General features: G+C 40.1%; 1 protein-coding gene across 1 annotated transcript in view; it reads right to left on the bottom strand.

Moving 5' to 3' along the window:
* The window catches only part of PDE8B (phosphodiesterase 8B), a gene marked incomplete at its 5' end in the record, with an annotated part of 232,393 nt that overhangs the window by 24,196 nt on the left and 184,091 nt on the right, over positions 1-24,106 (bottom strand). The window contains 2 exons of the mRNA XM_029941217.1: positions 5,767-5,844; positions 10,484-10,526. Of these exons, the coding sequence (XP_029797077.1) occupies positions 5,767-5,844; positions 10,484-10,526 (121 nt within the window). The remainder of the gene's footprint in view (positions 1-5,766; positions 5,845-10,483; positions 10,527-24,106) is intronic.

The following is a 24,106-nucleotide window of genomic DNA, read 5'->3' as shown; positions in this document are numbered from 1 at the left end:
ATTTGGAAGCTTTTCCTTCCTCTGATTTTTTGGAATAGTTTGAGAAGAAAAGATATTACCTCTTCTTTAAATGTTTGGAATTCATCTGTGAAGCTGTCTGGTCCTGGACTTTTGTTTGCAGGGAGTTTTTGATTATTGATTCAATTTCCTTGCTGGCAATTTGTTCAAATTTTCTATTTCTTTCTGATTTGGTTTTGGAAAGTTCTGTGTTTCGAGAAATTTATCTATCTTCTAGGTTGTCCAGTTTGTTGGCAATAATTTTGAGTCTATTCTCTTTAATTGTATCTCTCTGGTGTTGGTTATTTCTACTCTTTCATTTCTGATTTGGAGTTTTTTTTTTTTTAATTTAGGAGTCTGGCTAGAGGTTTATCAATTTTGCTGATCTTTTCAAAGAACCATCTTCCAGTTCCATTGGGGTTTTTTTGTTGTTGTTGTTTTGACTTAATTTATTTCTGCTCTATTATTACCTTCCTTCTACTGGTTTTGGGTTTGACTTGTTCTTTTTCTAGCTCTTCAGGTGTAAGGTTAGGCTGTTTTAAGATTTTTTTGTTTCTTGAGGTAGACCTGTATTGCTCTAAACTTCATTCTTAGAACGACTGTTGGTGTACCCTAAAGATTTTGGACTATTGTGTTTTCATTTTCATTTGTCTCCATGCATTTTTTAAACTTATTGTTCAATTTCTTAATGGACCCATTCATTGTTTAGTAGCGTGTTATTTAGTAGCATGTTATTTAACCTCCTGTATTTGTGTTCTTTCTAGCTTTTTTCATGTGGTTGATTTCCAGTTTCATGGTGTTGTGGTTGGAAAAGATGCACAGTATGATTGATCTTTTGGAAAGTGTTGAGATTTGTTTCAGGGCTTAATTTAATCTATTCTGGAGAATGATCCATCTACACTTGAAAAGAATGTGTATTCTGTTTTTGGATGGAATGTGCTGAATACATCTGTTAGATCAATCTGGTCCAGCGTGTCATCCAAAGCCTTTGTTTCCTTGTTGATGTTCTGTTTGGATGATCTGTCCAATGATGTAAGCAGCATGTTACAGTCCCCTACTATTATTGTATTACTATCATTTAGTTCCTTTATGTTTGTTATTAACCGCTTTATGTATTTGTCTCTTGCTACAGTCTTTGTTGTAAAGTCTTTCTTTTTTCCCAATATAAGCATCATTACCCCAGCTTTCTTTTCACTCCATCTGCATGATAAACGCTTTCATTCCTTGACTTTCCAATTGCATGTGTCTTTAGGTCTGAAATTAGTCTCTTGTAGGCAGCATATAGATGGGTCTTGTGTTTTCATCCATTCCACCACCTTCTGTCTTTTGACTGGAGCATTTACTTCAAAGTAATTACTGAGATGTATGTACTTACTGACATTTTGTTACTTGTTTTATGGTAGTTTTGCGGTTCTTCTCTGTTCCTTTCTTCTCTTGCTCTCTTCTCTCATGGTTTGCTAACTTGTGTTAGTGATATACTTAGATTCCTTTTTATATTTTTGCATACTACTGGTTTTTGATTTATAATTACCATTAAGTTTGCACATAACATGCATATAGCAGTTTATATTTAACTGATGGTCATACAGGTTTGAATGCATTCTTTTGCCTCTCCCTTACTCCCTTTTTTTTTTGATATATGGTGTCATATTTGACATCCTTTTATTTTGTGACCCCCATGACTGATTTTTGTGGAAATATTTAGCTTTACACTTTTGTGCTTCCTACATTTCACACTCTTGCTTATGGTCTTTTCTTTCCACTCAAAGAGTCCCCTTTAACATTTCTTGTAGGGCTGCTTTCGTGGTGATGAATTCCTTTAACTTTTGTTTAGGAAACTCTTTATCTTTCTATTCCAAATTACAGCCTTGCTGGATACAGTATTCTTAACTGCAAGATTTTTTCTTTCAGCACTTTGAATAGATCATGCCATTCCCTTCTAGCCTGCAAAGTTTATGAAAAAATCAACTGATAGCCTTATGGAGTTTCCCTTGTATGTAATGGTTTCCTTTTCTCTTGCTTCTTTTTAACATTCTCTCTTTATCATCACTTTTTGCCATTTTAATTACTATCCATCTTGGTGTCAACCTCTTGGGGTTGATTTGTTTGGGGGCTGTGTCTCCTGAATCTGGATTTCTGTTCCCTAACCCCACATTAGGAAATCTTCAGTTATTATTTCTTCAGAATCATTTTCTGCTTCCTTCTGTCTCCTCCTTTCAGGATCCCTATAATGTGAATGTTAATTATGTCTGATGGTGTCAGTGAATTCTCCAAGTCAGTTTTCATTTTTAATTATTTTTTGTCTTCCCTATCCAACTTGATTGCTTTCCATTTCTCTGTCCTCCAAATCGCTGATTGGTTTTTCTACTTCCTCTAGTCTACTATTCATTCCATATTGTATATTTTTAATTCCAGTTATTGAGTTCCTCATCTGTGGTTCTTTTTATGGTTTCTTTTTGTTAAGGGTCTCACTCAGGTCTTCCACTCTTTTCTCAAGTCCAGTGAGTATCTTTATGATCATTACTTTAAATTTTCTATCAGCTATATTTCTTTTCTCTGTTTTGCTTACCTCTGTTGCTGTGATTTTGTCCTATTCTTTCATTTGGGACATATTTCTCTGTCTCATTTTGTCTAACCCTAGTTTGTAGGGAAGTCACCTACAACTCCTGCTCTTGAAAGTAGTAGCCTTGTGAGGGAGACTCCCGTAGTGTCCTGCAATGCACTGTCCTCGGTTCACCAGAACCTGGCTCTTGAGGAATGTCTCCTATTTGTTGTGTGCACCCTACTGTTGAGATTGACCTGCTTTTTCCTTTGGGCCAGTCAACTGCAATAGCTCTCTTTGGCTGTTGTGGTCAGGGTTTGGTCCCTGTGTTGCTAGTAGGCCAGTCTGGGGCCACCTCAGGCTTGGGTCAGTCCTTGCATTTCCCAAAGATGCAATATCAATGACCTTCAGGGCACTTTCCCTGTGTTGTCCCCTCAGAAGCTTTTGTTGGCAGGCGGAAACTGCAGTCAGACCAGATCTCTGCGCCTAGCTGTGTGCCTGGCAGTACTTCGACTGGTGGGCATGGTGATCTTCCCTTCTACCCAGGGCAGGAGTCACTTTGAAGGGTGCTGGTCCCTACTGGGGTTGCTTGCACCTGCCATGCTTGTGGCCCCGCTTTCGATGTGCTCCAACCAAGGGTCTATTGTGAGGGAGCAGGTCCAGAGGCAAGCATGAGGGTGGGTCACACTGTGTGAGCAGGGTTTGTGTGGGTCTGCTGTGTGAAGAGACCTAGGGCTGGAGCCTGGCCAGAGAAAGTGAGTTTGCAACAAAACTCGAGGATGGGTCGCGCTGTTAACGAGCTAGGTATGAAGTGTGAGCAATGAGCGCGTTCCAGCGGGTGTCCGTGTGTCTAGGGTGGGGGGTAGGAGAGGAAATTGGTGGCTTTCCAGCTCTTTTGTTTCCGGAGAAGTCTTCCAAAGACCAAGCCCTGCCCCTCCAGCACACTCTCCGAGGTTAGTAAACAGCCCTCCCTCCTCTATACCCCGGGTGTCATTCAAGATGTTGTTTCTATGCTGTATTTCTGAGGGGCTGTTTTGCTATTTCTTTAAGGGCAGGGACTCCGTTTCCTCTCATCTTTCCAGCTCTCTCAGAGTCCACTGATTTGTAAAGTTCTAGATGTTAAACCCACTAATCGGAAGAACTCATGAAATTTTGCCCCTCTCATTTTCAAAGCCAAATGTTATGGGGATTCCCTGTGCCTGGGGTGCCTGGCATGAGGGTCTGTTTCTCCCGTCGAGTCTGTCCTCCCTCCCTCCCACGGGTGTTTAGCTCCAAACATGTTTCCACTCTTCCTACTCTCCACTTCCTGGCCTCTTCTCTACATTCAGCTGTGAAGTCTGTTATCAGTCTTCATGTTATTTCCTGGGTTATTTATTCCGATGTGGGTTTTATTTAGCTACATCCTTGGTATGCGGTGAGGTTCCTCCTACTCAGCCATCTTCTCAATTTTTTTTTTGAACAGGTAACGCGTATGGGTAAAAATTCCAAAGGGAGAAGCCTGACCTTAAAAGCCCTGTCGTATATGTGATGAATCACTAAATTTTACTCCTGAAATAATCATCACACTATACATTAACTTGGATTTAAATGAAGCATAAAAATTAAAAAGAATTATAAACCTAAAAAGAAACAAGCAAACAAATAAAAGCCCTGTTCTCCTCAGATCATCCTATCACTGCCTGTGAGGCGGGAAGCAGGGAGAGAAGCCTCATGTTATAGATGCAGTAACTTCATCCAGCCAGTAGCAAGAAGGCTTGCCTGCTGCTCAGCCACCATCACAGCCCTCTTCCTACTCTGCAACCTCTACTTCTCCATATTCCGGAGAGATGATGATCCCACTCAAACTTTACCCTGAAAACTGAGCTAATCTACTTCAAATTCTCATCCATTATCTTCTCCATCTAAAATGTTCCATCTATATCTGAAAGTATTTCAGTCCGTCTTCTTTTTTACATTCTTGGCCCCAATCCTTTGCATGCCCTGTGATTTATCCTCTTTCCTCTTTGAATTATTCATCTTGTCTCTAAAGTCTTCAGTCCTGGCCAGTTTATCCACTTCCTCCATCATCAGGTTTCCCACTGTGACCCATACGACCAAAAAGTCCCTCACTTGCCCTTCCTGTTTATTCCCTTACGTTACCACCCTACCTCTCTCCTGTCACAGTCACCCACCACCCCTCCTCATGCCCCTAGAATGAATGCCTGAAATCCAGTCTGTTCTCAGTGCCTAAGCTCACGGATCTCTGCAGCATGTCATACTGCTGCTCCTCTCCTTTCTCTTGCTACCTGCTTGTTCTTGGTTCACCCCCTGTTCTCCTGTGCTCTTCCTTGGCTCTATTTTCCTGGCTCTCCTCTAACTGAAAGAGTGTCTTCAAATCTAGGACTTAGACCTTCTCTTCCCCCTTCCCTTCCCTTCCCTCTTCTCTCTCTCTCTCTCTCTCTCTCTCTCTCTCACACACACACACACACACACACACACACACACACACACACACCCTTAGAGATGTTCCTCTGCTCAAAGCTTCATCTATCACCTCTAAGAGACTTCCCAATCCACATCCCTAGCCCTGAGTGGTACTCTTGTATTTTAGTTTCCTTGGCATCTTCACTAAAATAAAATAAAAATCATCATTCTCTCCTCAACCCCCACTTAGCCATACATGCAGATTCTTATTTCTGAAAATATTGCTCATATTTTCCCAGGTACTTAGGAATGACATTTCAGAGTCATTTTGAACTCCCGCCCCCTACCCCTTGCAAATCCAAATGATTACTTAAGGCGTGACTGAACTCAAATAATGTTTTGGTAAATGATATTTTACAGAGCAGAACTGTAATGCTAAATTCTGTCTCACAGTATTTCTGTGACATTTTATTAAGGGTTAAGAGTATGTAACAGGTACAGTGAAAACTGGGAAATGCTGACCTTCTCTGCCACTTAAGAACGACCTAGCTACTAAAACTCGGAGCTGCTCTGGTGCTGGTTATGGCTCAACACGGTTTAGGCCATAAAAGAACAAGCAAAGAGTCATTTCTAAGGGAAGACAAAGACTATAAAAAGTAAAAAAGTATAACAAGTCCTAAAAAATTTTCAGTTTATGGACAAAAAAAGCAAGCTGCCTTAAAGCCCTATTACGTGGGCTTTTGTTTACATGCTGGATATTTCCTGAGTATATTTCTCTGTCATCATCTACACTCTAAAAAGGTCAGGAAATCTGAAAAACTTACCATCACTGCCTCGAGATGATATCGATTTCACATCAATGGACTCTTTCCTCCTGTTCTTGTATCTGAATGAATGAGACTCTAAGGATTTCAAGTTAATAATGGAAAGTGAGTTTTCAGCTTATTTACAGGTGAAGTTTACACAACATTTCCCCTCAGTATCTAATGAAAACAAGGTTCCTTTTTAAGCACTCTAAAATACTTCAAGAAACAGCATACCACTTTCTCTTCAACTCATCAACAACACAGATTTCTCATATTAACTGTAAATGATACTCTTTTCTTATGGCCATTATGTAATGGTAGTAGGGCTTTTTATCAAGAGTTATTTAGTTCCATTAATAAAATATCTTTTTAAAAATAAATATTAAAACCAGGGGGAAATTTTGGGGGGTTCATTTTGACCCAAAGGACAGTACATGTAACCGGGTGAGGAAAGCTTTACAGGGATATATGTGGAAATAAACTACTAGCAAAATACACAGAAAGTTGACTTTATTTGAGAAACTATTATGGACTAATTTTAGGCCCCTCTGAAAGGTCAGACCTCCAGATGGTCTTCTAGGTTCTCCTTAGGCTGTGATTTCATCAAATGAGGCATGGTGGAAAACCCAGGAAGGAAGAGAAGAAAAGGCAGGTTTGTAATCCTAACAATTTCCATAACTCAACTCTCACTTTTGTCCCTATTTTCTAAGGGGAATAAATCACTTCAATTCTGCACAAGTCTTCGCTGACTTTAACACTCAAAATGTGCTGTCACATTAATATAAGACTGAAGCATGCAGTGAAGACCAAGAGATAAAAATGTCAGGGCAGCAGAGTAAGCTTCAGAAACATGCATTTTTCAGGGCATTGGCTTCTTGTGGGAGTAACCCAGTAGCAAGGAGAGAAACTTAATCGTAACACAGAATTGCTCCTTACTGTGAAAGTCAGGAGGCGGACACGCAGGTTCTAGGAGGGAGAATACATTTCTTCTACATCAATAAATGCTCATATTCCAAGGGAAAAAAGATGCAATCATGCTCTTTGAAGAATTGTCTATTAACGCGGTGCCTGGGTGGCTCAGACAGTTGGGTGACTAACTCTTGATTTCAGCTCAGATCATGATCTTGCAGTTCATGAGTTTGAGCCCCATATCAGGCTCTGCCCTAACAGTGTGGAGTCTACTTGGGATTCGGTCTCTCTAACCTTTCTTTCTGCCTCTCTCTCACTCTCAATCTCTCTTTCAAAATAAATCTTAAAAATTGTCTATTGGGGCGCCTGGGTGGCTCAGTCGGTTGAGTGTCCGGCTTCGGCTCAGGTCGTGATCTGTTTGTGGGTTCGAGCCCCTGTCAGGTTCTGTGCTGACAGATAGCTCAGAGCCTGGAGCCTGCGTCCGGTTCTGTGTCACCTCTCTCTCTGACCCCACCCTGCTCACGCTGTCTCTGTCTCTCAAAAATAAATACAGGGGCGCCTGGGTGGCTCTGTTGGTTAAGCCTCCGACTTCGGCTCAGGTCAGATCTCATGTCCGTGGGTTCGAGCCCCGCATCAGGCTCTGTGCTGACAGTTAGCTCAGAGCCTGGAGCCTGCTTCCAGTTCTGTGTCTCTTTCTCTCTCTGCCCCTCCCCCTCTCATGCTCTGTCTCTGTATCAAAAAAATAAATAAAACATTAAAAAAAATAAATAAATACAAAAAAAATTCTTTTAATTGTCTATTAACACCCAAAAAGGCACAAGAGAGGATAATTAATAGAAACAATTCTAGAGCCAACTTGCCAAAATTCAAGTTTCCAGAATGCCATCTAGTAGCTGTATAACCTTGGCAATGTGACTTCTCTGTGTTTCAATATCTATATCTATAAAGTGAAGATGGTTAGAGCATCTCATTCATAAGCTGTTGTGAGACATAAATGAGTTAATCCATGCATAGCACTTAACACAGTGCCTGCTACAGAGGAAGTATGTAGTTCATACTGGCTGGTATTATTAATTGCATCTGGTCATTTGCATATATACCTTCTTTCTAGGCATACATGGGATCAGGTTATAATATTGTTAAGAGAACAATATTATATGCTGTTTTTACTTCAAAATATTAAATACTATTTTTCTGGATCAGCTTTTTAAAAAATTTTTTAAACATTTATTCATTTTTTGAGAGACAGAGCGAGACAGGTGTGAGCTGGGGAGGGACAGAGAGAGAGGGAGACACAGAATCCAAAGCAGGCTCCAGGCTCTGAGCTGTCAGCACAGAGCCCGACGTGGGGCTTGAACTCATGGACCATGAGATCATGACCGGAGCTGAAATCGGACACTTAACCAACTGAGCCACCCAGGCGCCCCTATGGATCAGCTTTTTAACCATTTATTTTGGTGTCCTAAAAAATCTGATTCAATTAAAATAGTTAAGTCATCAACTAAACTTGAATTATATTTATAAGCTAAAATGAAAAGCAGATGAAGGTGACCTAAACACCATAACCATACAGACTTGTCCTCTGGATTCTGCCTTAATTATTTTCCTGGCCTTGGATAAGAGTTTCAGTATTCATAAAGACACCTACAATTAGTGGTACTTTCAATGACATCGTTAGGATCATATGACATCTTTCAAACCCTGAAAAACTAACAGTGGTCACTTGCAAAACATTCCTTTTCAGCCTCTGCAGGGACGTAATAATCATATATATGTTCCTAAGATTCAATTACCACATAATAAATTAAATCTAACTGAATAAAGATTTAAGATTAAATTCAAGACTGGGGTGCCTAGGTGTCTCGGTGGGTTGAGTGTCTGAGTTTGGCTCAAGTCATGATCCATGGTTCATGAGTTCAAGCCCTGGGTCTGACTGTTTATGACAGCTCAGAGCCTGGAGCCCGCTTTGGATTCTATGTCTCCTTCTCTCTCTGCCCCTCCTCTGTTCATGTTGTGTCTGTCTGTCTGTCTGTCTGTCTCTCTCCTGAAAACTAAACATTGAAACAATTTGCCAAAAAAAAAAAAGATTAATTTCAAGATTGAAAAACCTCATTCCTCAAAATGTAGTTTCTAAATAAAACTGAAATAGGGAAGTTAGTCTCATGACTGTGACCTTGGCTGGTTAGCTGAATTCTAAATCACTCACTACAAATTACTCAAAGATATATAATTATTTTTCCTGATATGATCTCAGCTAAAATTAAGAGAATATACCAATAGAAATTATTAAAAACCAGGAGAAATTATTTTTCAGTAAAGGCCATTTAAGTCAAATAATTCATTATTCATTCTCCCAAGAGATACTTGTGGAATGAATTTATGGACCAAAGAAAATAAGGATAAAGGAGATTTAAGTAACTTTATTCAATGGCAAAAAGATATAGTGTCAACAGTTTAAAAAAAATAGCAAACATTTACTGGGAATAGTGAACATTTCCTGAGCACCTGCTCTGCATCAGACATTGTGCTTCAATATTTACTTTAAATATAAATCATCTTATGTGGTCATTATAACAAGTCTGAAAGCACACAGTATCATCTTCATTTTACAGGTGAGAAAACTTCAACTTGGAGATTATGTAGGTAGCTCAAAGTCAAAGAGCAGGTCAAATGGTGGAACCTGTGTTTTGTCAGATGGGACAGTTTCAATCTATCGGCATTCTGGGAGCAGTTGTTGAACCTCTTATGTGCAAGGCCACGCTGGGCACAGGAAAAGATATGAAAGTGCTCGCAACCATTTTTGGCACCCAGAAGCTCCTGAGTTAATTAAATGAATACTCTTACGAGAGATAAACTAAAACACGAAAGAGAGGGAGACGGAGAAAGATGGAGAGAGACAGACGGAGGGAGGGAGGGAGAATGGGAGGGAAGGCACAGGAAGGAAAAGGGTAGAGGAAGGAGGGGAGGATATCCAAGAGTCAAATGGCAGGTACAGTCAGATATTATATGTACTTTCTCCCTTACTTTTCATAACAGCGAGATGCACATTGTTAATTCATTTTACAAGTGAAGAAACTAAAGCTCAAAAAGATCAAATTAAGTCTGAGTATGCTAAAATACAGTCCACACTACAATCAAGGAGAGGGACTAAATAAGCAGCCTAGGGTCTAACTTTATGCATGAGTGGCTGGAAAAACCACTAACAGTGGAGAGTATCATGTGTGCAAGAGCAAGAATTTTATATTTCTGATAGACTGATTTTTACCTCCAATGATCAGAGAATTCCAGACCTTTCAAACATAGACGTCATCTAGTCTTTTCCTTGTTTGAGGGTTGAGGAAACAAAGGGTCAGACAGAGTACTGCCCAAGGTATGCAGCAAGGGTGTGGGGACTGGACGGTGCCTCAGCGCCCTGCACCTGCAGAAGCAGCCAAGCCACATTTTCTAACAAGATAGTCACTAACAGCTACAAAGAAAGGGCTGGCTGACCAGGGTCTAACAACAGCGCGTCTCTCCTGGAGTTTTGGCCACTCTCTACTTTGAGTTTATCTGTTCTACATGGTCTCCAGCTAGTAAAACAAACAAAAAAACAAAACAGGATGAAAGAGGCATTCAGTAGAGAAGGTTGCCATGAATGAAGATTCCCAACTTTAGAAGGGATTCTGCTTTTATTTTGGCTCTCCAGACCTCCAGGATCCACAGTCAGATTTTAGTAATCCACATTCTGGGGTGTTGCGTGTCAATCTAGACTTCTTCAGAGTAATCTACAGACTTGAACCCACAAATGTCACTGGAGTGTGGAAGAGTGAAATTGAAGTATTCTCACCTGTCTGAGAATTGTCTCCTGAGTCACGATGAACCTTGTGAATCTAAAGTTGTTCAAAAAGTTCGGTAAAACAAGAGAAACAAATTTTAAATACGGTATTAGCTGCATTTCCAGCCAAACAATTTTATCAAAAAGCTCTGTAGACTTAAGAAATCAAGAAGTTACACAGATAATATGAACAGATGAAAGACGTACATCAAGTGATACTACTAGAAACGCTCTATTACTTTCAGACACTTAGAGAATGGCTGAACCTGAGAGCAAGGAGATACCCAAGGGACGCACATTCTACCCGGGGCATCTGCATCTCCACTGAGCTGCTCCCAATTTGGCCATTTGCACAAATGCAGAAAAACAAAAAGCTGTAACAAAAATTTTATAAAGCTAACATATAATCTATTTACATTTCAGACATGTTATAAAACTTTTCTGTCCTATAAAAATAATCTGAATTTAAGCCTGGGATTTTTAGAAACCATCCTAAAAAGCTCTTCCAATGGTCCTCAGTGATGGACAGAGTCATTTTACAGAATGTTATTTACAACGAGATCTGAACTTTGGATGCAGCTTAACACCTAGTTCCTTCTTATTATCAAACTTGTGTGTGTGTGTTAATGATTTTATGCTAATGCACAGTAAATATTTGCCATGAAGTCATTAACACTAGAAAATATTATACATGCTTTGGGATGTTGCATTTTTTTCTGTTTATAAGTAAGACACTGTTATGGAGCTGAATTTAGCTGTATAATGCTTAAAATCATGCTCCTTTGTTGCTCCCTCCACCTACTTCCAGTTATTTGGACAACCACATCTTTGTAGCTGCTCAGTGAATGGGATAAGTTAACTTGAAAAATAAGACAGGTGAGTATGTGTACTGTGAAGGAAGGTTAGTGAGGTTTAGCAACATCAACGTTCCCTCTGTCAAAGAACAGGTATAATGTTCCAGCTTGACTGAACCGTTGAAAAATAATCATGTAAAACTGAAATGTTAAGAAAGGGGTTTTCTACGAATCATTGTGCATAGTCCATTCCACATAATTAGAGAAACAATTACATGGCCAGCCTGTGTGAGATCTTGGCCAAAATGTGACTAAGGGCTAGGACACGTTGATCCCATAATTATGGGACCTTGTTATTTCTTCGGTGAATGACTGCTTTATATTTTTCCTTTACAGATGAAGACCATTTGCTACCTAGCTACTGAGCACAGTGTGGATTCTGATACGGTATCAGATGAATACAACTTTTGCCTTGCAAGTTGTTTTCTCAATCAACTTGAGCTCAAAAGCAACTTATCTTTAAACATTTAGCTTTTCTCTCTTAATCACAATACATCTCTCCTTTAGGAACAAAGTCCTATGACTTCCCTGATTACATAAATAGGCCACTGTCTTGTCTATTGGTCACCCTACAGGTGAGCTGACTGAAATGCGGAGCTCCTACAAGGTGGAGCAAATACACAGCCCTCCCCCACCGTTAGTATGCAAGCCCCCTGGGCCCAGATGGGGAGAAGATGCAACAGGGAGGAGAGATGAGAGGTGCCAAGTCCATCTGCTCAAGAAGCTTCCCTTCCTTTTTTTCTCCACATAGGATGTGGCATTTGGCCCTTTTGGAGCTGAACTTACTGCTCCCCCTCCAAAACTGCTGCCCCTAAAATGGCTCATTTACCTCTGCTGGAGTCTCTCCTAGGGACAGTAACAAAAACTGGAAATACTTGATGTCACGTGCTCTACAAGTCGAGGTTGCACAGGGCAAGGTCAGCACCTGCCACCCAGGATCCCATTTCATGACTCACTTCATGACCCACTGCAGCAGAAGCGGTGCCTGAGGACCTTTGCTGGTGACACTCCAGCTGCGCTAAGTTTTCTCAGGTTATCTACACTGCTCTTCTGAATCATGCTCCCCTACCCGCACCCCTTACAACTAAAGATTCACCTGGATGAAACAAGTTCTTCAAGAATTTGAATTTTTTTCTTGGAGGTCAAAACCCAGCAGCTATTTAAAACTTGGCATGAATGATTCCACTAAAATTATTTTCTCATAATTCTTGGTCGTGCTCACTGAGGAAGCAAACAGGAAGTGAGTGGTTCTGTAGTTTCCTGTTCTCTGGCAGGCAGCCAAGCCGGGAACGTGGGCCCGAGAACTGTAGGGCAGGAAGAGAGATGAAGCATCTATGCCCGTGACAACAGCAGCCGTGTCACCATTAAAAATATTGGTGGTTTGGGGCACTAGGTGGTCCAGTCAGTTAAGCATTTGACTCTTGAGTTCAGCTCAGGTCATGATCTCACGGTTTGTGGGTTCAAGCCCCACGTTGGGCTCTGTGCTATGGCATGGAGCCTGCTTGGGATTCTCTCCCTCTCTCTCTCTCTGCCCCTCCCCAGCTCACACACACTCTCTCTCAAAATAAACAAATTTTGGGGCGCCTGGGTGGCTCAGTCCGTAAGGCATCTGATTTCAGCTCAGGTCATGATCTCACAGTCTGTGGGTTTGAGTCCCACATCAGGATCTGTGTTGACAGCTCAGAGCCTGGAGCCTGCTTTGGATTCTGTGTTTCCCCCCCCTTCCCTGCTCACACTCTCTTTCAAAATTAAGACATTTAAAAAATTTAATAAAAAGGAATAAAATGGCTTTCTTACAATTAGGCTAATTACTAAATAAACTTTTTTTAAAAAAGGAATATTGGCATTTCGTGGGAAGAGGTCAAAATAACGACATGAAGAAGAATTTGAAAGATATTGATTCCAACCCTAACGATGACTTTTATGTATTCAATACTGCAGATGGTGTCGAAATAGCAAGAGAACCAGAAGGAGAGCCTGAACCAGGGTGGTCCCGGTGTGGAGAGCCCTGAGACCCCACGGCTTGCACCCAGTTCAGCGTCAGGTGTCCTGTCAGGGCATCCTCTGTGCAGAAAGTTCCAGGAGTGCCTCAGAATACGTACACTCCAGCTCCGGCCGACCAGCACCGCCAGTCACACACAGTCTACACAGGGGGTGATGGTACACAGCATCATTCCTTCTAGGCTAGAAGTGGCTGTCACACTGAAATCAGAGAAGCAAACACAGAAAGCCAAGCAAAATAAGGAGACAGAGGACAGTGGAGGAACTTAGTGAGAGCTTCAGCAAACAGAAATATAAAAAAGAACCAATCAGAGTTGAACAATAAAATAACTAAAATGAAAAATACACGAGGGGGGGATCAACGGTAGATTACAGGATGCAGAATGTATCAGGGATGAGGAAGGCAGGGTACTGGGAAGCACTCAAACTACACAACAACAACAAAAAAGAATTTTTAAAAAATGAGGACAGGTTAAGGGATCTCATTGACCATATCAAGCAAACAAATATTAGCATGACAGGGATCCCAGAAGGAGAAGAGAGAGAAAGGGCATAAAACTTACTTGAAAAAAATAACTAAAAACTTTCCTGACCTGGGGAACAAAACAGAGATCCAGTTTCCGGAGGCACAGAGAGTTCCACATCATGAACCAGAGAGGTCCATACCACAACACCTAATAACCAAAATGTCAAAGTTTAAAAACAAAGAGAATTTTAAAACAGCAAGAAACAAGTCGTTATGTACAAAGGAAACTTCTGAAGGCTGTCAGCGGATTTTTCAGTGAGATACTGCAGGCCACATCGGAGTGGCATCATATTCAAAGTGCTGAAAGGAAAAAGACCCGCAATCAAGAATATTCTATTTAGCGAAATTATCATTCAGAGCTGAAGGAGAAATAGAGTTTCCCAGACAAAAAAGTTAAAGGAATTCATCACCATTGTATTTACCTTACAAGAAATGTTACAAAGACCTCTTTAAGTAGAAAAGGACTATTGTTAGAAACAAGACAATTGCAAAAGGCAAGGGGATCCACAAAATAAATATTTGTAAAGAGATGTGCACACACATAAAACCTGGAAGGGGCTTCTAAAATAAAGCTCTTTCAGAATGTTTCAAACTTAAGTGATCATCAACTTAACATAGACTGCTACATACTTAGGAAAACCTGTAATACACACACACACAAAGAAAAAGGAAGCCAAGCATAACACTAGAGAAAATAAAAAATCACAAGAAAAGAGAATAAGATAGGAGGAAAATAGTTATTTATGTAAATGGTCTAAGGGCTCCTTTAATCAAAAGACATAGGGTGAATGAATACATTATAAAAATGAAAAACAAAAACAAGGCCCAACTATATGCTTCCTAAAAGAGAATTACCTCAGACCTAAAGACACATAAAGACTAAAGTAAAGGGATGGAAAAAGATATTCCATGTAAATGCAAGTGGAATAAAGAAAAAAAAAGCCAGGTAGCAAACTTATATCAAAGTAGACTTTAAAAAGAAAGATTCTAACAAGAGACAAAGGAGGGCTCTACATAATGATAGAGCGATCAATCCAACAAAGAGATATAAAAATACTAAATATCTATGCACCAACAAATTCAAAGATCTACACACCCACATCAATCTAACAAGAAAACATAACAATTTTAAATATCTATGCATCCAAAATTGAAACACTTAAATATGTAAAGCAAGTATTAACTAAAGGAAGAAACTGACAGAAATCTGACACAAGCGTAGGAAGCTTTAGCAGCCCCCTTACACTGATGGACAGAGCATACAGACCGAAAATCAGTAAGAAAACTGTGGCTTTGAACAACACATTATACCAGATGAACTTAACAAATATATACAGAACATTGCATCCAAAAATAGTACAGTACACATTCTTTTCAAGTACTTATGGAACATTCTCTAGCATAGATCACATGGTAGGCCTCAAAACAAGTCTCAATAAATTTAAGAACACTGAAATAATATCAAACATCTTTTCCAACCAGAACAGAATGAAACTAGAAATCAATTACAAGAAAAACAATGGGAAAAAAATCCACAAACACATAAGGCTAAACAACATGCTACTAAACCACCAATGAGTAAATAAAGAAATCAAAGAGGAGATTAAAAAAATATGGAGACAGATGAAAATGAAAACATATTGGTCCAAAATCTTTGGGGGACAGCAAAAGCAGTTTTAAGAGGGAAATTTATAGTGATACAAGCCTACATCTAAAAACAAACCAAAAGAATCTCAACAATCTAACCTTCACTGAAAGTAATTAGAGAAAGAAAACGGAAGCCCAAAGTCAGTAGGGAGAAGGAAGAAGGAAATAATAAAGAGCAGAAATAAATGAAATAGAAAAAATACAACAGAGAAGATCACTGAGACCAGAGCTTAGCAAAATTGATAAGACTTTACTCAGACTCATTAAGAAAAAAAGAGGACCCAAGTAAGTAAAATCAGAAAAGAAAAAGGAGAGGTAACAACTGATACCACAGAAATATGAAAAATTATATGCCAACAAATTGGACAACCTAGAAGAAAGGGATAAACTCCTATAAACACAATCTTCCAAAATTGAGTCAAGAAGAAATAGAAAATGTCAACAGATTGGTAACTAGTATGAAACTGAATCGGTAATCAAAAATTCCCAACAAAGAAAAGTCCAGGACCACATAGATTCACGTGTGAATTCTACCAAACATTTAGAGGATACCTATTCTTCTCAAATTATTTTTAAAAAAGAGGGAAATAGAAGAAGGAAAGCTTCCAAATACATATACAAGGCCACCATTATCCTAATACAAAACCAGACAAATGCCCTAGAAAAACAACAGGATGCAACTACAGGCCAATGTCCCTGATAACAATTGATGCAAATTATTCAATGAAATGTTAACAATCTGAATTCAATAATACAGTAAAAAGATCAGGCACCACGTTAAGAAGGATTTACTCTAGAGATTCAAGGACGATTTAATACCCAGAAGTCAATGACACCACATCAACTAAACGAACAATAAAAGTCACATGATCTCAACAGATCACCAGGCAGGAAAAGGCTTTGACAAAACCCACATTCATTCATGAAAAAAATTCTCAACAAAGGGAGTGTAGAGGGAACCTCAACTTAATAAAGGCTGTATATGACAAACACAATTAACATTATACTCAGTGGTGAAAAAGTAAGAGCTTTACCTCTTAGATCAGGGACACAACAAGGATGTCCATCTTTACCACTTTTATTCAGCATAATAATGGAAGTCCTACTCACAGCAATCAGACAAGAAATTAAATGTATCAAAATGGTAAGGAAAAAGTCATACTGTCACTATTTTCAGAGGACATACTATATATACCAAAAAACCCCAAAAGCTATTAAAATTAATAAATGAGGGGCACCTGGGTGGCTCAGTCAGTTAACTGTTCAACTCCTGATCTCAGTTCAGGGTATGATCTCACAGTTCGTGAACTCAAGCCCTGCATCAGGCTCTGTGCTGTCAGCAAAGAGCCTGCTTGGGATTCTGTCTCTCTCTGTGTCTGTCTGTCTCTCTCAAAATAAACATTTAAAAAAAAAAAAAAAAGAACTCTGAAGGTATCACAACCCCAGATTTCAAGATATGCTACAAAGCTATAATAATTTAAAAAGTATGGTAATGGCACAAAAAATAGGGCAATGGAACAGGGTAAGAAAGCCCAGAAATAAATATATAATTACATGGCCAATTAGTCTGTGACAAGGGAGGCAAGGATACACAACAAGGAAAAGACGGTCTCTTCAATAAATGATGCTGAGAAAATCGGACTGTAACTAAGGTAGCACTGTGTGTCACCTATACTTAAGTTAAAAATAAAATACATATTTAAAAGTGGAGCTTGAAGATGTGGCTGAATTGCAGCAATCTTATAGAACTATAACAAATGAGGAATTGCTTCTTGTGGATGAACAAAGTGGTGTCTTGAGACAGAATCTGTTCCTGATGAAGATACTGTCAAGACTGATGAAATGACAACAAACAATTGAGAATATCACGCAACGTAGCTGAAAAAGCCCGGCGGCGTTTGAGAGGATTGACTAATTTTGAAAGAAGTTCTACTATGAGTTAAATGCTATCAAATACCATCACATACTCCCCAGAAATTTTGGGGGGAAGGAAATGTCAATCAGTGTGGCAAACTTCACTGTTGTGTCATTTTAAGAAATTGCCACAGCAACTCCAGCCTTCAGCACCCGCCATCCTAATGAGCCATCAATCCGAAGGCAAGACCCTCCGCTAGCAAAAAGATTACGACTCACTGAAAACTCAGAGGATGGTCAGCATTTTTTAGCAATGAAATAATTTTAAATTAAGGCATGTACATTGTCCTTCTACATATAATGCTATTATGCACTTAACAGACTACAGTATAGTAGTTTAGTTTATATGTATAACAGTATACAGTATATATGTTTACATGCCCTGGGAGACCCCATTATTCCTTTGATTAGTTTTATTGAGATAGTCACTTCACTCCTGTGGTCTGGAACCAAACCTGCACTGTGTCCAAAGTATGCCTGTATATTGTTTGCTTTTGTGTCTCCCTCACTCCAATATTATGAAAAGAGGTAAAAACTCTGGTTAAAATGAAAACAAGTACTATCTTCTAAAATTAGTGTACCTTACAAAGCCAACTTATTAACAAATCTTTTTTCTTTTTTTAAGATTGAACGTACTTGATCAACAACTTCAAGACAAAACTGAATGCTTTCATGAATGTGACCAGACTTCGGTAATACCGTGGAGCTCGAATGCTGGATGAGAGACGTGATCAGAGAAACGGAGTCACTTGAAACCCTCCCTTCATTTACATGTAATAAAAATGACAGTGTAAGTGATACAATAAAAGAATTTCTTTGATCATCTTTCTTTACTCAAAATACTTTGATGAGTATTTCCTCAGATGCTAAAAAGCATTTGATGCATAGATCAAAGATGTTTTCTGTCTACTCTTTTCAGAAACTATTTGATAACACACTTCTCAAAACTGCCACCCAAACGGCAAACAAACAGCAAATGGTGCCATGCCAGATCTAGTATGATCAAAGACCACTGGTATCCTTCAGTCAATGTTTTCTTGCCTTAGTGCTCGTGCCCACCGGACCCGCACTCAACATGCATTTGCAAGAGCCATTACGAAGAAGCACTCCCATTATGCAGCCAGTGAGAATTCTTTTTTAAAACCTTTATCTCATGGAAAAACACTTAGTTCAGGTACCATTCCAGTATAAATGTTTTATCTTTTGTTCCCTTGTCAGTTTCTCTTTTAATGGCTTTCAAAGACCTACCATGTAAGCGCCACTTTGCTTCATACCTGGAAAATACTGAGTTTTCTAATATGAAAATAGAACAGTGGTTCTCAAACTTCTGCATGAGTAGAATCACCTTAAGGGCTTATTCAAATAGGTGCAGGGGGCCACCCCCAGAGTTTGTGACTCACCAAGTCTGGATGGAGCCTAGAGTCTGGATCTCTAGTAAGTTCCCAATGAGGCCAAAGCTGCGGGCCTGGGGGCCATGTTGTAAAACACAAGGACCCCCTACTCCCAGTGCTCTGGGCACCAGCAACTTTGCTGACACCTGGGCGCTTGTCAGAACTACCGGCTCTCAAAGTCTCCAGACTCACTGAATCCATATGAGAATCCATAGTCTAAGAGTTTATCTCCAGGTGATTTTTAACATTATAGTGATTTGAAAATCACTGATTTAAATGGAAAAATCTCAGGCATGCCAACATGTATCTTAACCTCTCCATTTCTAGTTGTATAAACCTGGGAAGTTACAAACTTCACTGAGTCTCAGTTTCCTTGTGAGTAAATGGGGACCAAGGCCTACTATTTAGGATCTAGATCAAATGGAATAATGTGTGTAAAATGCCAAGCCCAGTAGCTTCCAGGCTGGCCTTTTACCAGAATTACCTGGAAGGCTTGTGAAAGCACAGTGCTGGGCTCCACGCCCACAATTCTGTTTCAGGAGCTCTGGGTTAGGGCCTGAGAATTCGTGTTTCTAAAGAGTTCCCTGGGAGGCTGAGGCAGCTGATCCAGTGGCCATTCTGTGAGAACCACTGGACTGGCCCATGGTGGGGGCCCAGATAATGCTGGTTCCGTTTGCTTCTCTTTCAGAGATGTATCCTGTGTGTGGAGAATCTGGATTCAGCGATGTTTACATTGTTCATTATTTCAGGACTGATTTTAGTTTACAAGAGTCATTTCCTGTAAAGCATACACTGTGCACATGTGGTGTGCTCCAACGTCTGTGTTTCTCACTTTTATGCTGTCATTCGCTTAGCCTGTGTCCCTTCACTGCTCAGTGACGAAGGGAACCATATAAACAGTCGCAGAAGGAAATTTCATTTTCCTTAAAGTTTCTTGCTCTTAAAGAATTATCTGCTCTTAAAGAACAGACTGATGGCACTTTTGTGAAACACTTTTATGTGTAAACTCCCGTGCCTGCTCAATTATGTCAAGAGAATGAAGCAAGTGCAAAGATCACAGGTTCCCACTCCTGTTCCACTAGTGCCCAATAGAGTCAATCAAGTGTTTAATGACACGGGGGCTTCTGTTGCACTGGGATTAGCCCAAGACAGAAGCGAGCAGCAGGACCTTTGCTTCACAGATCAGGCCCTCTGACAGCTACTGCAGAGAGAGGACAGCACAAAGGAAAAACCAGTAATAATGAGAGAACAGAAAAATAAAATAGCTTTATCATTGTGTGTCCTAAGTTCTGAAAATGCTGTTCCTTAGAATCTCTGTTTATATTCTGCGCATAATCACTCCCAGGAGAAAAAGAGCATCTTCTAATTGATACCTCATTTTCTAGTTCAACTCAAATATTTATTGTGCCTAAGAGACAAAGGTGTTAGAACACAGTCCCTGCTTTCAAATGATTTAGTGTATAATAGGGGACAAAAACCAAGTACTGTCACAATGAATCTATTCATTAAGTATCTGCTGAGTATAGGGGTGCCTGGGTGCCTCAGTCGGTTAAGCCTCTGACTTCGGCTCAGGTCAGATCTCACATTCGTGCGTTCGAGCCCCGCATCAGGCTCTGTGCTGACAGCTAGCTCAGAGCCTGGAGCCTGCTTCCGGTTCTGTGTCTCCTTCTCTCTCTGCCCCTCCCCCTCTCATGCTCTGTCTCTCTCTGTATCAAAAGTAAATAAAACATTTAAAAAAAAATAAGTATCTGCTGAGTATATACTGTGTTAGGTCATGTTTTAGGTACCAGGGATGTGTCTGAGAACAAGAGATAGTTTCAGTAAACTGACACCAGATAACCTTGTATCATGTATTCAAGTCATCTACTCTTCAGCATTTCCCAAGCCTTCTGAGTGTATCAAGGGGAGAGCCTGAGGGTGGTGCTCTTATCTTCAACACCTGCCACTTTGTGAAGACAGGGGGCTCAGTCTCAGAGTTCAGGTGGTACTGACTGTCAAGAATTTATTACACTCAGGGGTTTTCTCTCTGGCATCTATATTTACTGTTCCCTTCCATTGTGGCTAGTGCTTGTTGCATTCCACTTTATGGTAATACATTATTATGGTGACAAAAAGTTTTAAAACTGACCTTTTCTAAAGAAAAACATTAAATATGACCAGGCTAGGTGGTACCTAGATATGCAAACAGTCAAGATCCAGGAGCACTCCAAATGTGGGAACCAGTCATGAGCAAGTGCCCATCCCTAACCTCCCGAATGCTGTGGCTTCAGGGGGGAGGAGGAGGGAGAGAAGTCGCACCCCGTGAGCCGGAAAGGCTGTGGAAGGCACACGGAGCAGCCGGCAGCTGGCTGCACCTGGCAGGCCCTTCCAAGCTCAGTCTCCTTCTGTGTCAGGTAGACGCGCGCAGGCTCAGCAGTGTCTGACAGGGTTCCCAGCTGCCATCACTAGCTCCCAATTCCCAGGGGCACGCCACACAGCCCGACGAGGCCCGTGCCCCCCACTTCTGCCATTTCTGGTCCTAAGATGCCAGTCTACACTAGCAAATAAGACCATTAACCTAATTTGGACTGGAAATGAAATGCTCCCTTAGGAATGAAGAAACAAGAGGGGTATTAAACAGTGCTCCTTTGCCCTGAAAAGGGTAACAAGATGGATGAATCAATCAGAATTCATAATTTTTAAAAAGGATATAAATCCCATGGAGCAGGGGACAGATTTTTTTTCCCTTCCAGACATAACAACAATGCCACTCAGACCCGAGCAGGAATACTGTTACTAGAAGACTAATTGTACGTCTAATTGTACGTCTTCCTTCAGGCAGTAACGGCTCTGAGTGGAGTGTGGCTACAGGCCAGCTGTAGGACACTGAATTTTCCAGGGTGGCCTGGCTGACCAAAGGGACATAGAAACAGATGGCAATCAAATACAGTCATGAGCTACATCCTCACTTTAAACAGAGAGATGGAGTTCCATTTCCTCTTTTCCCAGATTTTTAATTGTACATATTCTGGTACTAGTATGCTGAAGATGTACCAGGAAAAAATATCTAAAATTCCTGTCTGAAAGCAGCTGGAAACCCAAACACACTTAGAATTAACTATTTTCTGTTATCGTTTTGGTCCTGTCCAGGTAATAATTTGGGGTCACTTGGACTGGTCTACTCATCTCACCTGACCCTCCCTTCCTGGGGCTACTCAAGTGGAGCCTCATCACCAGGCTCCCACAGTAGCACCCTTGGACCTGCAGCCTTCCTCAAGAGATCAAACTGCTGGCCATGCCACTACAGGTGGGTCTGCTTCAGTTGAGAAGACAATGCAGTACAACCACAGGGGACTGCTTACCACCCTACCAAGAACTCTTATCAGTAGAAACTTCTAGAGACACAGTTGATGTTCCCTTAGTGACCTCATCAGGGGCAATGGCATAACATCTAAATCATCACACACGTGGCAACTATTTGACACTTTCCTGGGATGGCAGTGTTCAGTCTCCAATGTCTGAAAACCCACATTAACAAGGCAATTTCTCAAGAATTAGAGAACCATGGGGCGCCTGGATGGCTCAGGTGGTTGAGCGTCTGGCTTCGGCTCAGGTCATGATCTCATGGTTGGTGGGTTCGAGCCCTGCCTCGGGCTCTGTGCTGACAGCTTAGAGCCTGGAGCCTGCTTCAGATTCTATGTCTCCCTCTCTCTCTGACCCTCCCCTGCTCACATGGTCTCTCTCTCCTCTTTTTCTCAAAACTAAATAAAAAAATTTTTTAAATTTAAATAAAAAAGAATTAGAGAACCTAAGAGAGAGTCACAGGTGAAGTCTATCAAACATGTCAGATGAGTTAATACCTATTCTTCTCAAAGTATTCCAAAAAAAAAAAAAAAGAGGAGGAAGGAAATCTTCCAAATACATTGTATGAGGCCAGCAATACCCTGATACCAAAGCCAGACAAAAACAATCAACCAACAACAAAACAAAACAACAAACTATAGGCCAGTACCCCGATGAACACACATACAAAAATCGTCAACAAAGTATTAGCAAGCTGAATTCAACAATGTATTAAAAGGATCATTTACAAGGATCAAGTGGGATTTATTCCAAGGATGCAAAAATAATTCAATATCTACAAATCAATCAACACATACACCAAAGGGACAAGAAAAATAAAAATCACATGATCATCTCAGTAGTTGCAAACAAAGCATCTGACAAAATTTAACATCTATTCATGACAATAACTCCCAACAACGTATGTTTCAAGGTATGATATGTCAACATCATAAAAGCCATACATGACAAACACAACTAACATCACACTCAATGGTGAAAAAGTGAGAGCTTCACCTTTATGGTCAGGAACACAACAAGGATGTCCACTCTCACCACTTTCATTCAACGTACTAATAGAAGTCCCACACACACCAATCAGACAAGAAATAAAAGACATCCAAATGGTAAGGAACAAGTCAAAGTGTCATTATGTGCAGGTGACATGACACTATACACAGAAAACCCGAAAGACTCCACAAAAAACTATTAAAATAAATAAATTCAGTAAAGTTGCAGACACAAAATTAATATAGGAATCTGTTGCATTTCCATATGCTAATAATGATGTGGCAGAATAACAAATGAAGAAAACTCTATTTACAATTCCATCAAGAAGAATAAAATAATAAACCAAGAAGATAGAAGACCTATACTTTGAAAACTATAAAACACTGATAACACAAATGGAAAAACATTAATGTGTGCATACTACCCAAAGCACTCTACAGATTTAATGTAATCCCTATTAAAATACCAAACATACTTCTCACAGAACTAGAACAAGTAAGATTAAAATTTGTAGGGAGCCAGAGGAGACCTCAAATAGCCAAAACAACATTGGAAAAAAAAGAACAAAGCTGGAGGTACCACAATCCCAGATTTCAGGACATGCTACAAAACTATAATATCGAAACATTTTGGTACTAATACAAAAACAGATACAGAGATCAAGGGAACAGGATAGAGAGTGCAGAAATAAACCGATGTGCGGATGGTCAATTAACCCATAACAACGGAGGCAAGAATATACAATGGGGAAAAGACAGACTCTTCAATAAATGGTGCTGGACACAATGGACAGCTTCATGGAAAAGAATGAAGCTGGACAGCTTTGCTATACCATACACAAAAATTAACACCCAAGGGATTAAACACCTAAACGTGAGAACTGAAACCATAAAAGCCCCTGGAAGAAAACATAAGCAATAATCTAAGCACCATTTTCTGGTTATGTTTCCTCAGGCAAGGAAACAAAATC

Source organism: Suricata suricatta, chromosome 6 (assembly GCF_006229205.1).
Source record: "Suricata suricatta isolate VVHF042 chromosome 6, meerkat_22Aug2017_6uvM2_HiC, whole genome shotgun sequence".
Lineage (NCBI taxonomy): Eukaryota > Metazoa > Chordata > Mammalia > Carnivora > Herpestidae > Suricata > Suricata suricatta.
This window is presented reverse-complemented; position numbering and strand designations above follow the sequence as displayed.